We start from the raw sequence: 16054 nt of genomic DNA on the forward strand, positions 1-16054 counted from the left end.
CCAACCTCCCCCACGTGTTAGCGCTCTGGCATGGACAACATTAACCTTTCAGATCATGCGCCTATTGAGCTAGTTTTGAATGTCTCAGAGGCGTCAGGAAGAGACAAATTTTGGCGTCTGAATGAGAATCTAACAACTCAGATGCAGTTGAACTGCAGACTCTCAGCTTTAATTCAGTGGGTTGAACAAAAAGATTGCATAAAAATGTGGGGAACTAAAGCCTTTTTTTACACAACCAGTCCATTAATACCTATTTAGTTATTACTAATTAAAATACTTCCAAAATCTAAAGGCAATATTTACACAATTCATATGGGCTCATAAAAAACACAGACTAAGTTTTCAAATCCTTCTACAGAAAAAGAAGCAAGAAGGGATAGCAGTGACAGACCCCTCTGCGTACTATACTGCGATACATAAGGGCAGAGTGGTTTAATGCCAATTGGAAACAATGGATTAAAATAGAACAAGTGACAGAGGAGATCCCGCCGACTGCACTTCAATGGAGCGGCACCCCCCCCTATTCGCGGCCATTCAACAATTGAAGCCAGCCTAAACACATTCCATAAACCATTTAATTCACCTAGAATCTCTTTCGCAACTCACACCGGTTGTTGGAAGTACCTACTTCCAACCCAGGCATAGTGACCCTAAATTTAGAAGAGTGGCTGACCAGGGAACCCAAGATGTTAACTATATTTTACAAAAACCTTGTTGGCCATAGCTTGTAGAAATGAACTCCGAACCTATGTATGCAGGTTTGGGATTCTGGAGAATACATCAGCTCCATACTCTCTCTCTGCTTTAACGGATTTTCAAAGGTCGTTTACAGAGTTTGAACCTCTATGCACTGAACAGGGCCCAGTTAGACATCTGACCTCTTATCTATTCTCTCAATCACGGTTGACACTGAGCCAGACTTTATACTGCCCTATATGTCAAAATGATCCCACAATTTAAACATTACCTTTTCACAGACGCAAAGGGATCAATTTCTCTCCATAGCACAATCATCCACTATCAGTTCCACATATCAGGAAACAGGCTACAAAATTCTGACCAGGTGGTAGAGTGCCACCTCCCCTACACGATGTTCTTAGAGGTCCCACATGTATGCTGGAGATGCAATGAGGAACCAGGCACTTTGCTGGACTTTTTTTTGGGAGTGCCTGAGGGTTCGTCCATTCTGGGAAAAAGTCCATAGACTCCTCCTGAAGTTTACAGACTATCAAATTCCTTTTGAGGCGAGATTCTTCCTGATAAATCATACCACTATCACTAAAAAATTATCATAAATCTTTCTTCATAAGACTAGTTGATGCAATGAGAGCCTGCATACCAGCAACAAACAGGGACTTCTAGCATTTCACAGTGGCTGACATCGCTCTCATCGCAGGCTCTGAGCTTGAGATGGGAGAATGGGTGGGCTGTGTCACTGCACACAACCCGCCCACTATCCAATCGCAGGCTCAGACCTGGGGGACGTGTTCTGCAGCTTTGGCCAGTCCGCTCCCCCTCCCCCCCCAGCAGGGTCCTTCTCCTGACCCTGCTCGGCATGGCACCGGCAAGGCTGGAGAAACATCCCTATTGGGCTGTAGTTTGCCCATGCCTGGTCTATTGTCTAAAGACAAGGGTGCACAACCTACAGCCCGTGGGCCACATCTTGCCCTCTCCTCATTCCCTCTCTGCTTGTTGTCTGTGCACACATCTCCTTTTTTTTTTTTTTTTTTTTTTTTTTTTTTTATAAGACCGAGGTCCCAGAAGAGTGGGTGTTTACTATAGACTTCAGCAATCAGCTGAGGCTGCTTTCTGCCCACCTTGTACTGTGAAACAATCCCAGCAGCAGCAGCATGAGAGCCATGTCTGTGCCCATGCAGCTGTCATTATCCCCATGTATAAACCTTTATAAAAAATTTTCAGGACACACAGGGAACTCAGAGACCTGCTACTAACCTAAATTTAAGCCCCCCAAACATAACAAGTTTCCAGTTACTGGGTAACAAGTAGAAAATCTGCACAACAATCAGAGATATTTTCACATTGAGGGCTATTATGCTACCCTGTCACAGATAGCTATCCCCTTACTCTCTATGAACCCCAATTCTGCAAGAAAAGGGAAACGTAACTGCAAGTGCAGGACTCAACTTCTCTTTAATAGTAGAATGTATCATCGGTACCATATCAGGGTGCCCTGTCACATATAAATGTCTGCTTATGTTCTTTAAACGTTTAAATATAAGTATATTAAAATGTAGGATAACCTCTGGTTTCGTCACCTAATGCGGTAAACAGTGGCGAGCAGCAGCTCCAGTTTTATCATCGCATAGTCCCTGGCAGACTTCACCCCATGCCTCCACGACTTACTCACTGGGTAGAGGAGCCAACGGAGCGTAAATGGACAATGTTCTTGAAAACAAGAACAGTTATCAATACAGTTATTATGTACTGAATGCAATACAAATGGATTTTGAATTTCCCGCCCCGCCGGTTTTGTTTTTTTTTTCAGATTATTTAAATATGAAAGATAATGTGGTAATTTCACTTATTTTCACAAGTATAATGTGTTTATTGGGTTATATAATTGATATTGTCAAAGGGAATATTTCCGATTGGAACAAAAAAATAGTATGAATTTTTTTTAGTTGCATGTGTATCTAGATTTGAAATCTGACTGCATTGTAACGGGTGTTTGTCCTGTAAATCTTGTTAGTCTTCTTCTGTATATATACTGTCTTTTAACCAAAATGTAAATAAAAAAACAATAATAAAGTAACTAATGAACTGGGGGATAAGAGGAGATCTGCCTGGACATCAGGGTCATGCATTGTTTAGGGCCATCAATGACTCCAGATTCCTGAAGGACCACAGTTTACTTCACCTTTTATGTATTTTTCTGTACTGCCTACTGACTTTTCTATAAATAACACCATTTTCTCCAAATAAATTAGAACAGCAATTTTATAGATATACTAGTGTCTGTTCTCTCACGATCCTAAAATTAACCTAACAGCTGATGTTTCTTTAACATAGTGCCTGGCAGACTTCACCCCGTGCTTCCACGACTTACTCACCGGGTAGAGGAACCGACGGAATGCGAATGGACAAGTTTATTTCCACTCTCAAGCAGCCAAAACAGTCACAGCAGAAGCAGTCAGCAAGGAAGGCTACTGCATCCAAGATGGCCGAGGTCTCAGCAGACCCCATGGAAGCCAGCACAAGCCCAGGTAGGAGTGAGGCTTCAGCTCACCAATGCCCTAAATTTGATTGCCAGAAGATTGCTTTGGAGGTCTCCCAATACCTGCAGCCAGGTCTATTGGAAAACATAAAAGAGGCTTTGGCTGTTCATCTGCCAAAGACTCATCAGCCTCTTTCAGAGAAAATTGGCAAACACAGGGAGCACATACATAATCTCCAACAGCGGATTAGTGACTTAGAGGATGAGCTCTTTACCACCTGCACTCAGCAACAGCATATTACTGAGCAATACCAATTTATGCATGATAAGCTGGTGGATATGGAGAACAGATCTAGGCAAAATAATTTCAGGGTAATTGGAGTACCTGAGACATACAACGCTGCAGATCTTCATAAATTCTCCTCCACTGTGTTGCCTAAAGCCTTAGGGCTCAAACCCCCTGTGAAAATAGAAAGGGTCTATAGATTGGGACCAATGCAGCGCACTGGTCCCACTGGAAACCTCAAAACCAAGCAAAGCCTTTACACCGATATGCAAGCAGCCAATTGCACAAAATGTTAGATTTGCATTGCTTTACCCTGCGGTGCTCCAAGTCTTCACACCAGATCCTGGAATACATATATTCAAAGATCCCCAGGAGGCAGCAGCATTTGTGAAATCACTCATAGACTTCATTGTCGCCTAGCCATGTACCAGATCGATCTCCACCTGGATCTTCGCCACGGTCATGATGGTTTTATCTTTTATTACTCTTCTGTCCTTACACAACATCCCTGTCATACAAAATTTATCTGGGGCCTCATTGTTATTTAATGGCACAAGTTATATGAAGCTATTTTCCAAATGCCCACAAGATGGAGACAGAGCTCTACTTTGGCTCACACTGTTAATTCAGTTTTAAAGCTTTACACTACTCAACAACAGCATGCCAAGCAAGATGGTGTTCTGTATAATCTTTATTGTTATTTCATTGTTATTTATCTCACCTCTCTCATTGGGAAAAAAAGGTAGTCCTTTAGAAGTACTACAATGTTTCATTTTTCTTCCCCTCACAACCTTGGATTAGTTTGTTTTGGTTTGGTTGGGGGACGCACTTGTCTTTTGCATCTTCCACGTAAAAGCTGGGTGGGAGAAGAGTGGGGAGCATCATTGCAAGGAAGACCATCTGGGGTTAATATACTACTCAATCGGAAGTTACAATACACAGAACTCTCCAAGTCCTGGAGAGGACTTCAATTCCTCCCTCATGGAAGATGGGCTTCTATTACACTACAATTCGCAGCAGGTCCGGTTACATTGATGGCTGTATATAGCTCGAAACAAGATAATAAGTCATTCTTTTACTTATTGCTGGATACCCTTCATAACTTACCTCACCTCATACATCTCTTGTAATTGCTGGAAACTTTAATGCCGTACCTAACACTACAGAGGACACACAACCGCCTCCCCAACGGCAATGTGTCACCCAATCCAATGATAAATCCATTGACTAGTTTATTTCAGCAGCCGGTCTTGTGGATGCATTGAGACACTCACATCCACTAGAGCGCGAATTTACTCATGTGTCCGCAGTACACTCCACGATGTCAAGACTCGATACTGCTCTTGTTTAGGAAGACATGCTTCTTAAAGTGGATACAGCAGACATTCATCCGATTGTGATCACGGACCGATTACGAGCACCTACCATAATCTTGGCTTTTTACTCTAAATTCATATACCTGATCATCCCTTTGAGCGGTGGCACCCACTTTTATAGGAATGTTGAAGGAATATCCATCCCCCTTTGGTTTTGTTGTTTGGTTTGGTTTACTTTGTTCTTTATTTTCATTTTGGTAATCTGTTTTGCTATAGACATATGAGGATAATGCTGTTCTATGTTTAATGCTAGATACTTTTGTTATTAAGCTCCTTTGTGTTTATATGTTAAAGAAAAAAAAAAAAAAGTGACAGGAAATGTTCATGAGCCAGCAATCGTTAGAAACCTGTTTAAGTTTTATGTATAGTTTGTATAATACTTGCCTTTATGGTTGCTCGATATGTGATGATATTCGATGTTAATTTGTAATTTCCATTTCTTGTCAATAAAAATATTTTAAAAAATGTAGGATAAGTGGGGGACTCTTGTGGCTAACTCCCCCTAACATTTTGCAACGCCATCACAAGATAAGACTATAGCTATTATACCATGCTATTCTGTCACACATATCTGGCCACTTACCTTCTGTAAAACCTAATTTCTCAGAAAAAGGGAGATGTAGGGACATGAAGATATAGTGATATGAACATGCCCTCTATCTGTCACATGAATTGCATTTTTTCGGAAGTATCCATTGCAGAGTTATTGAGAGACAAAGGTTAGCATCTCCTTATAACTGACAGGATGCATTGTCATTTTCAACATACATCTTTAATGTTTGTTTGAATTGTCGCTCCCGAGTAAGATTTCTGTGTTTGCAGATGACACCAGACTATGTAAGGATGACTATAATCTACAAGCAGATCTGGATGCGCTGGTAATTAGGCAGCCAAGTGGCAAATAATGTTTAATATTGATAAGGTAAAGTTATGCACTAGGGGGCAAACAATATGCATGCTTCATACAGTCTAGGAGGAGTATCATCACTATAAGAGGAAAGATGGCATTATGCGGATAGCAAGGAAATCAAAGAAAATTGAATATAAAGGCCTTATTTTCATGCTTCTACAAGACTTATCTAAACAGACAATGGATAAATATAGAGCTTTATGCCCCTTAACACAGGTCCTGCGGGAGCGAAACACTTATACTTATACTCCACATATAGATGGTGGTTTCCCTTTCAGTTCATAGTGCTCAATTATGGCAGACACCTTATTCTTATGCATCCACTAGGGTTGGAGCGCCTGATCTAGGCTCCTAATTTACCCCCAGTCATTATAACAGAATGGCCTGCTACCTACTTTCCTTCTCACAGTTTAGCAGAAACGAGATCTGCTTAATTGGAGGTGGTTATACCAGGAGTGGAAACTGATGTACTGATGCATAGCTAACATACATGACTTTTCTAAAAAAAAAAAAAAAAAAAAATACTGTAAAATAAATGTTCTTGAAAACATTGTACTGCTTTTACACATATAAATCCAATGTGTTGCATTCAATACAGTTATTTTGTTTTGAATGCAATACATATGGATTTTGAATTTCTTGCCCCACCGGCAACGTACCCACACACCAACGTCACCGGCAACTCCCCAGTGACTAATCGTGTGCAGAAGACACCGGAGGAAGACAGCGATCACGGTGATGGACAACGCAGGACGCCGGTGGATCAGGTAAGCGCTGTATTTACTATTACTTCCTATAGGTTTACCTACCCCGAGTGTGACTTGGGGTTACCGCTTTGAGCATTCTACCCTGCGTCACACTCAGGGTTACCGCTAGGGAGGCTAGAGGACAGGTGCCAACAGGTCGTCCAAGGCTCTGGCTGGTGCGCCCCCAGCGGAGTCAGCAGAAGGAGCTGTGGACCATGTCCCCTGTATAGACACAACCCACCCACTCTCCCATAGCAGGCTAAGGCTTCTCCTTCATTTTAACCTGATATCTATTGTATTTCATCCTGGACCAGAGAGTGAAAACAGGAAAAGACATCATACTTCAAAAAAACAAAAAAAAAAGCTGGGCATCACACAGTTGAATAGAGCAGCAAGTTATTCCAGTTCCAGTTATTACTGGTAATTCTGGACTGCAATAGTGTGGACAAGATAAATTAACAAAAGAACCAAGACTTGATACTGGAAAGAGTTCCCCTGTATATCTAAAACTCGGGAAGAGTAAGCTTTTACCAGGCTCCCTCTCAATTCCTGGTTTATTATTAAATGTAAACTGTAGTCACAATTATGCTTTGCAGACATCCACATAGTTCATGTAGATCTATGCTAGCATCATTGCAGGGGGCCCAGCACCATAGAACCAGCAAGAACAAAAATCAATAAGGCCATATGTACACACTTTACTTTTCACCAAAGCAACATGACTTCTCTGACTTACATACTGATGAGCACGTTTCTACTGACAGCTACTGCTCTCAATTGCACTTGTCCTACACTTGTAACTACAATGCACTTACACACTTCTCTGCTCACTAAAAGCGAACTAGACCAGTATGAAGTTATTAAAGCAAGCGTTGTACCTCTTACTATTCTATTCAATAAACACTCACATTTTTGTAGTATGCATAAAAAATTAAACAAAGATACCTAAAAAAATTGTCCACATAAATCAAACAATAAAGTTTACTTTCAAGAAAACTACAGGGATTTTTTTATTGCAGATCACTTGAAAATGTGAGTTGCCTAGTTGTCATGATTCAGTGACTGCAATATTTTTTTAATTATTAAACTGCTATACAGATCAGGAATTTTGATTTGGCTGCCTTTTTGCTTTGGCTGTATTTTTTCTCAGTATTTTTCTTCAGTTCATTTTCAGTTGGTAAAATATTTAGCTGCACGGTATTCCTGAAGTTGCCTCAGGGTCTAAACTCTGTGCCACAGTCACAGCCAATCTTAACATGGTCCTGGATAGACCACCTCCCCCCCCCCCCCCCACAACTAACCTGGATATTGACAGGATGCAAAACCCTGGGGCTCTCATACCCAGGAGCAAACTTCTCCCTGTGACGTTCTTTGTCAATGTCTATACTCTCAAGAAATTACTACTATTACTATTACTACTACTACTTATCATCATATGGAAGGCTCAAAAGTACTATATGTTATATTCTTAATAAACATGGCCCCAGTTGAAACAACAACAGTAACTTCAGATTGCTGAGCTTCCAACCCATATCCGACAACAGATTTCGCAACTGTAAGCCTGCTACAAACTAGGGAAACCAAGTTGACCACTGCAAGTCCTTGAAGGCTCTTTTTTTCAAAAAGGTAAGGCTCCCTTAGTTAAGTGCTATTCCATGAGATTTGCAACAGATCCTGAGGCTCCTGCCAGAGAAGAGAGGGAGGGAGAGAGGGAAAGCAGGCTAATCTTTTATCCCTAATATTATCTCAGACATTGTCTCTCCTCTTTACATGCCAAGGAACATTGATCAAGCTTTTGAACTTTTTTTTTTCAGTAAATTGTATATTCTAAAAGAAGGCTGATAAGAATCCTACACAGTGTTTGAACTAACACTGCATTTAAAAATTTTGCGAAGATCTTAGCCACTAGACTAATCCCCTATTTATATGACATGATCTACCTAGAACAGGTTGGCTTCACGCAATTGCGTGAAGATACAGACAACACCACGCGATCAATCAACCTTATTTACGTGGCTAGGTACTTTGTTGACGACAGATGCAAAAAAAGTGTTCAACCGGGTGGACTGGAGTTTTCTACTCTTCATCCTGAAACACACTGGCTTACAGCTATGGTACATGGTAAGGCGGATAGGTGCTCTAAATTTCGATCCCACTGTGTTTGTAAAGGTCAACAGTGTTTTATCTGACCTGTTCCCAATATCTAATTGCATGCGCCAGGGCTGCCACCTACCCTATCCCAGCTTAGCTCTACAGAAGTCAAAGCATTTTGGAATTGAGAAAATTCTTACCATCCTTATAAGTATGTTAATAAGATGGGCCAGCTTTCTCTTTTCATCCTCAAGTGTCAGTGCACTGTAATAAAAATAAAAATAAAAATTATAACAAAACAATAAAAACCTGTAAAATTCTAAATGATGAAAAAATTTTTTGTACTAACACCACAATTATTTACTTAACAGGCTGTTATGGGGCAAGCAAGCAAATCCCCTTAACAATAGCTACCTGAAATAATTTATTTACTTGTATTTGTATAGCGCATGCATATTACGCAGCACTTTACAAAGTTCATTTTCACATCACTGACTGTCCCTCAAAGGGGCTCACAATCTTACGTCCCTACTATAGACATTTATCAACACAGTCTAAGACCAATTTTGGAGCTGAAGCCAATATACCTAACTGCATATTTCTTAAATGTGGGAGGGAAACCACACAAACAGAGAATATTCAAACTCCTTGAAATTGAAGCAATTTAGCCAAACATGCTGGCTAAGTGTTGTTAGATTAACACTGATCATGCTGTAGGTTGGAACTAGTGTAAAGGTTGAAAATAAAAGATACAAATAATAATAAAAAAAAATAATAGGAATATTATTTATAGGATTATTGTTTATAAATAAACAAATACAATGTTTCAACATTAGAATACCATAACCAAGGAAAAAGGCTATGTACACATGCTGGAATGAAGACCAGAAAGACAGGAAACATACATACATATATTTATATATATATTGTGTAGTGGTGTGATGCAACAAACGTTTGGTTGTGGGGCATGCACACTTCAATCCATGTTCACTCCACGACCGTACACACAACAGATAACATATTGTTTTACTTTGTAGTTTTAAACCCCCTTAGCATTCTAATTATGTTAGTTTTTTTATGCAAAAAGTGATCCTAATTTTTTTGCATATAAATTTTGTTTATATTGTGGGCCTGTAATTCTTAGGATTAACTCCAGGGTATGATGAATATATTTATAAATAAATAAAAATAATTTTAAAAAATAATGAAATAATGGACAACAATGTAATTTAAAATAAAATACAAAATTAAAAATGTACTTTTATTTTTATGTTATGTTGTATAGTGTTTTTTTACTGTAAAAAAACATTTAAAAGAAGATTACATTGTACATTGTAAGATGTCACATCCTCCCTGGTGATGCGAGTGGGGATGTCCTGCCCCACCCCGCTCACCCTGACGCTGCTGCTGTGCATCTCCAGGGAGATGCAAAGCACAATGCAGGTGTTGGAAGTGACCAACATTTATATGAATATGACTAATATGTAAAGACAAATCTGCCTTCTTGGAAACAAGCTATAAACCTCATTATCTGTGGGGACAGACGCAGTCCCTCAAACAATCAAAGGATTGCTTAACAGAGACAATGATTGATCTTCCATGAGTGCATGCCTGAGGATCATTAACACCTTGGCCAGTTTGACCATTTGGTGGCAGTTTCTGCCCAAACCAGTTCACTATAACTTCAGTCTTCCTTGAGGGGGCAGGGGTATGTGACAACAATCCCAAGCCTGGGACAAGGACAATCTGTGTGACTTCTTGATCAAGACTTCACCAAGGATGAATCAACAATGTGATTTGCCCTGCACCTGCAGTGGGGTGTGGTTCAAGGAGAGAAAACCCTGGTATGTATGGTTGTGTGAGAGATTGACCATGTGCTAGAGATAGAGCTAGACCCCTTTCCTTCCCCTTTCCTATATACCCTTTATCTTCTTCCCTTTTGTCTTGAAAATCATATGTAAATAATATCCTAAGAGGTAAATAAACCTTTCCCTTTTGTAAGATCTATTGGTCCTTCTTTAAATCCAAGGCACCCCAAACAGAGCACATTCTACAGCAGGCCTTCTGCATTGTGCATCGCATCTTCCAGCATCTTCTGCAGTTAGAAGAAAAGCACAATGCAGAAGGCGTGGCCGAACCTGGGTGGTTATTTAAAAGCAGATTACTCAGTAATTTTAAATTTTCCGCCCGGCCACGCCCCCCTGACGGATTGGCGCCCCGGCATCACAGCAGGACAATTGGATCGCCGTTGGAGCGCAGGGCAAAGGTAGGGGGGGCTTCCAAAGTTACCTCGAGTGTGACTTGGGATTACCGCTTTTTTCAAGTGAAATCAACCCCAAGTCACACTCAGGATTACCGCTAGGGGGGTTAATCCCTGGGGAAGTGTGCCCTAAAATGTTACATCATCCCTATCATAAATCTTTTTACATTGTTTACAGGTTTGGCATCTGAAAGTACTGAAACTTTCACATGCATTTCCACTATCAGTTGAAAAATGACTTCTAACCACTTTGTTGCCATTGACAGTACTTTTCTATACACAATTTAGGATCTATCGGATATAAATTTCAAGATCTCATCTTCACAAGTCAATAATAAACAATTGATAAATTGGTGATCGAATTTATAGTATACAATACTATGGATTCAACTACCAATTTAACAATACACCTCTTTAATTGTTCTTACTTATTAGGGTGTTCTCTCTTACTTCCCACTACTGACCTAATTGACTGCTGGTATTGCTATCACTGTGAATAAAACAAGTAAGTGGTTATATACCATATTTATGTGCAAATATATATACGCTTTCCTTCAGTGTATACTGCTATTTATTATCTATTACACTGATATGAACCCAAACGAGTAATACATGTTACCAGTTGCCCTCACACTATCACTGATACACTAACATTGACACATCACCATCAATATACATAAATCACACAACACAGACATATAAGCACGCCAACCATCTATCAACTATTATATTCAATTACTATTCCATTTATGTCTACATATATGCAACTATAAAATTATTATATACGCAACTAATGACCTTGCCTTTTTTTTTTTTACATACCCACTCAATATTTGATTGACATTTGCAATAACTGATTGATATTTGAGAATTTGATGGACATTTGTTAACTTGATTGATATGTTACATCTACAAAAGTTATAGAATATATAGATACTTTTAAAATGGCCAGGTTAACTTACTTTACAGAATCATGCATCGTCTTACAGACATGGAGGAGAGCATTCAATATTACTGGATCCTTAGTTGGTTCCTGTTGATGCCTATTGGAAAGATAATTCAAACATTATAGAGATTTGGGTACTAAATAAGTCAAAATAATAAGTCAAAACTAATTAGAAACTAACTAGAAGCAATATGACAAAAAAAATAAGTTTTCTCTTATAACTTACAGTTAGGAATTAAGAAGGTAAGTACCCCTTGCAACTACCCCTATAATAGCAGATGTTTTGGTGGTTTGAAAATGCAACGAAGGAAAGACATCAGCACTAATCTTACAGAAGCAATTGATGCTGCCCACCAATCTGGGAAAGGTTAAAAGGACATTTCTAAACATTTTGATGGATCTACAGATTATTCATAAGTGCAAAATTGTAAAGAGCAGGGTTAAAATTCCTCTACAATAATGTAAAGACTGTAAAAGTCAGAAAATTAAATTAACTGGTGCTAAAAGTGGTTCTACAAGCTAATGAGTCAAGCGATTTTAAACATGGTTTTTATATTTTTACATTTTGTTAAAAAATAATGCAACATATTTCACCATGTCATTGTTTCATACCTGCGGTTGGATTTAAATAAATTGAGACCCTAATAAAGACCAGATGATATTTTTTTTATTTTCTACTGATATGTAAAACTTTGGAAGCGAAGGTGGGTACACTTTTTTCATATGATCGTTATTAATAAACTTTTTTTATAAAGCATCAACATATTGCAACATAGTACAATAAATAAGAGTTTCAAATGACAGACTCACAGTGACACAGATAAAAGAAAGGACCCTGCCAAAAAGAGCTTACAATCTAAATGTATAAGACTGATACTTCTACATAATCCTGCCCCTGTACATAGCATTGGTCAGACCACATCTGGAATATGCAGTTCAGTTTTGGGCACCAGTTCACAAAAATGACATTGTGGAATTGGAGAGAGTAAAGAGAAGGGCAACTAAATAAATAAAAAGGAATGGAGGAGCACAGCTATGAGGAGAGATTAGCTGAACTGAATCTATTCTCCGTTGAGAAGAGACATTTAAGGGGGGATAAATCACTGTTATGCAAACGGGTGTGGACCCACTGTGCCACTGACTGGGTATACTAAGCCGCTACCAGGTCTTCGCTAGAGCCTCTGATGGTGAGGATAGGCAGAAACAAGGATCCAAGATCAGGGTCAGGCGGCAATCAGGCAAAGTCCAAAAAACGTAATCCGAGGTCAGGGTCAGGCAGCAAACAGGCAAAGTCCAAAAACGTAATCCGAGGTCAGGGTCAGGCAGCAAACAGGCAAAGTCCAAAAACGTAAGCAAGGTCCGGTAGACAGCAGAGCAAAACAGAGAAAACACCTTAGCACTGGGAGTTACACAGGGTAAACCAGAGATTGCTCAGGCAACTTCCTGTAGTAGGAGGTGCCTTTAAATACCTGCAGGAAACCAGCCATAGGCCGTAGAAAACAGAGGGCGTGTTTGTGTTACCTCATAGATTAGGAGAGACACACCCACGCCAGCTGAAACACCATAGCAAGACTAGGCATGAAGAAAACACAGCCATGGAACATAGGTAGTGGGTTACCTGAAAGGTAGGACCCGGCGCCCGTGCCTGCAATTAGGAGCAGCGGCGCCAGCACAACCTGCAGTGCTAACAATCACTCTATATAAATATAATATAAACGGTCCATATAGAGAATTCTCTTCCCCATTATTTACTTTGAGATCGCTACAAAGGACAAGAGAGCACTCTTTGCGTCTGGAGGAAAAGAAGTTTAAGCTCCGGATAAGGAAGGGATTCTTCACTTTAAGGTCTGTGAAAATGTGGAATCGGCTCCCTCAGGAAGTAGTTTTAGCAATTACTATAGATTGCTTTAAGAAAAAGATGGATGTTTTTCTAGAAGCACAGAATATAACTGGGTATGAAGCCTTTAAACTAAAAATAACACAGTGACTGTTGATCCAGGGATCATCAGACTGCCTCATGAAATCAGAAAGCAACTTTTTTCCCCTGTTGAAGAAAATTGTACCAGGGTTTTTTTTGTCCTCCTCTGGACAAACTATGTCCTATAGGATGTAAAATATGATTTTATTTCAGGGTATGGTCTGTGTAATTTTACCTAAACCTGACCAAATTCACTTAAAATGGAGATGTCAGCGAATAACATTAGTTTAGTTGGAAACTGCTAATTCTAGTACCTTAATGTAGAGAACCATTTTGATGGTTTCTGCTAATATTGAAAGTAAACTGGGCTAAAGACAGATTTTTATACTGTGTCATGTTAGATAGGAAAGGGATTACTAAGGCAAAGTCACACATTTTCATCAATGCTTCTAGATGAACGAACAATGCAATTAAAAAAAAAAAAAAAGACTCTTGCTTCTCAAGACCCATTTGCGTACTGTATGATATTTGGTCAAAAGCCTTATACACATAGAAATCAATTTTACTGTGCATGTTTAGACTAGGTTAAAGAGATGGAATATATGTCCAATGTGTAAATGTTTTCAATTTTGTGTACTATAATAAACATTCTGCTTGCAGCATTTTAGGTTTGGCATCCTAAAGAACAAGTTCTAAAATAAATAATTCCATTACATATAACCTTCCTTTTTACAGTCAGTGAATACCTGGGTTTCCTCTATATTTTTTTAAAGCTTTTATTGAAGCTTTCAAATATAAAGTACAATAGTTATTTCACAAGTCATCAAAATGTATATAAAAAATGTAACAAAAATAAGGTTTCAACCCTTTTACAAAACATATCTTCTTGTGTACATTAGAAAAAGATACGAATAAATTTCTCTTCATCTGCATACAATCAAAAAGAACAAAACTTCATTGAAATTGAGTTACTTACATAACTATATATGGATGAACAAAAAGAAAAGCAACATTTTAGGATGCAAGACTTATCACATATATATAAAAAAATTATGTAAGAGGCATTAATTATAATGAAATCTATTGTGCAGAAAAATTCCTTAATAAATGAATTAAAGTATAACCAATCAAGAAACCGTGTATAAAGAGATGAAAGTGGACACCTCTCGTGGGTACCACTTAAGGGTCAGGAAAGGGTAAAAATAGGAAAATAGTATAAAATTCAAATGTAGTAGTGGTTTCTAACAAGGAGATCAGTGTTGATTGTAAGCTATCAAAGCGTCCCAAGTCTTTTCACAGAATTTGTTTATATTGTTTTGCAAGATACAAGTTAAGTTGTCCTTGTCATAATCCAATTTAGTTTATGTTTGGTAAAATCAACAGTATTAATTGATGATGCCTTCCAATAACAGGGGATCGTGATAAGGGCTGCTAGGAAAATGTACTTAAACAATCTACAATGTAGTTTAGGTACCAAATCTGTTAGCTTAAAAAATCAAGCACTCTCCACCCTTTTCGGAATGATAATTTGTGTAATGGTATAGATAAAATTATAAATACGAATCCAGAATCTTTGAACTTTAGGACAAGTCCACCATGCTCAAAACATGACCCGACCTGCCACACCCTCTAAAACACAATAGATTGTTGGATTCAATTTATTCATCCGACTGGGCACCATATTCCACCTTTGCAAGACCTAATTGGCTTCTATTAAAAATGTGTTTTGAAATGAAATTGATGACATAGAGTCAGCCAAAACTTGCCAATCTTGAACCCAAATCAGTTTCCCATTGAGTACACTAGAAAAAAAACACCAGGAATAACACCATAAACTAACAATATTCTCCCTTAGCTTCAGTGATTGAGCGGCGTGATTTCTCATGACTGCCCTGGTAGGGGGATATAGACCCTTACGTTTGGAGTGAATAAATAATCCAATTTGACAAAAATTAAACATTTCAGAGAATGGGAGGGAAAATTTGTCTTGTAAATGGGAGCAACTGATAATATGTTTACCATCTAAAAATTCACCACCATATCGAGCATTCCTGTTCACAACCAGGGGGAATGTCTGGGTTTGCCATAGAAGTGTCAGAGGGGCGTATTGGGATTATAAATTACAGTTAGCTCTTTCACCATCCCAGACAGAAAAGGCATGAGAATGAGAAGGACAAAGAATCTGAGGACGTTTTTTATCGATATCCACATTAAGGCTTCAATTGGAATAGTTGGACATAATAGAGCCTCCAGATCAGTCCTTTGAGGCCTTGATTTTGAAAGAGTACTTTGGCCCAAGGTTGCTATTTGGGCCACCCTGTGATATGGAACAATATTGGGAACCTC

The 16054-nt window shown here is 38.9% G+C and overlaps 1 protein-coding gene across 1 annotated transcript in view; it reads right to left on the bottom strand.

The window, feature by feature from the left end:
- Positions 1–16054, bottom strand: part of VPS35L (VPS35 endosomal protein sorting factor like) — a gene marked incomplete in the record, with an annotated part of 223044 nt that overhangs the window by 92740 nt on the left and 114250 nt on the right. Inside the window, 2 exon segments of the mRNA XM_072419014.1 lie at positions 8785–8848; positions 11807–11887. Of these exon segments, the coding sequence (XP_072275115.1) occupies positions 8785–8848; positions 11807–11887 (145 nt within the window).

This window comes from Pyxicephalus adspersus, chromosome 7, assembly GCF_032062135.1.
Source record: "Pyxicephalus adspersus chromosome 7, UCB_Pads_2.0, whole genome shotgun sequence".
Lineage (NCBI taxonomy): Eukaryota > Metazoa > Chordata > Amphibia > Anura > Pyxicephalidae > Pyxicephalus > Pyxicephalus adspersus.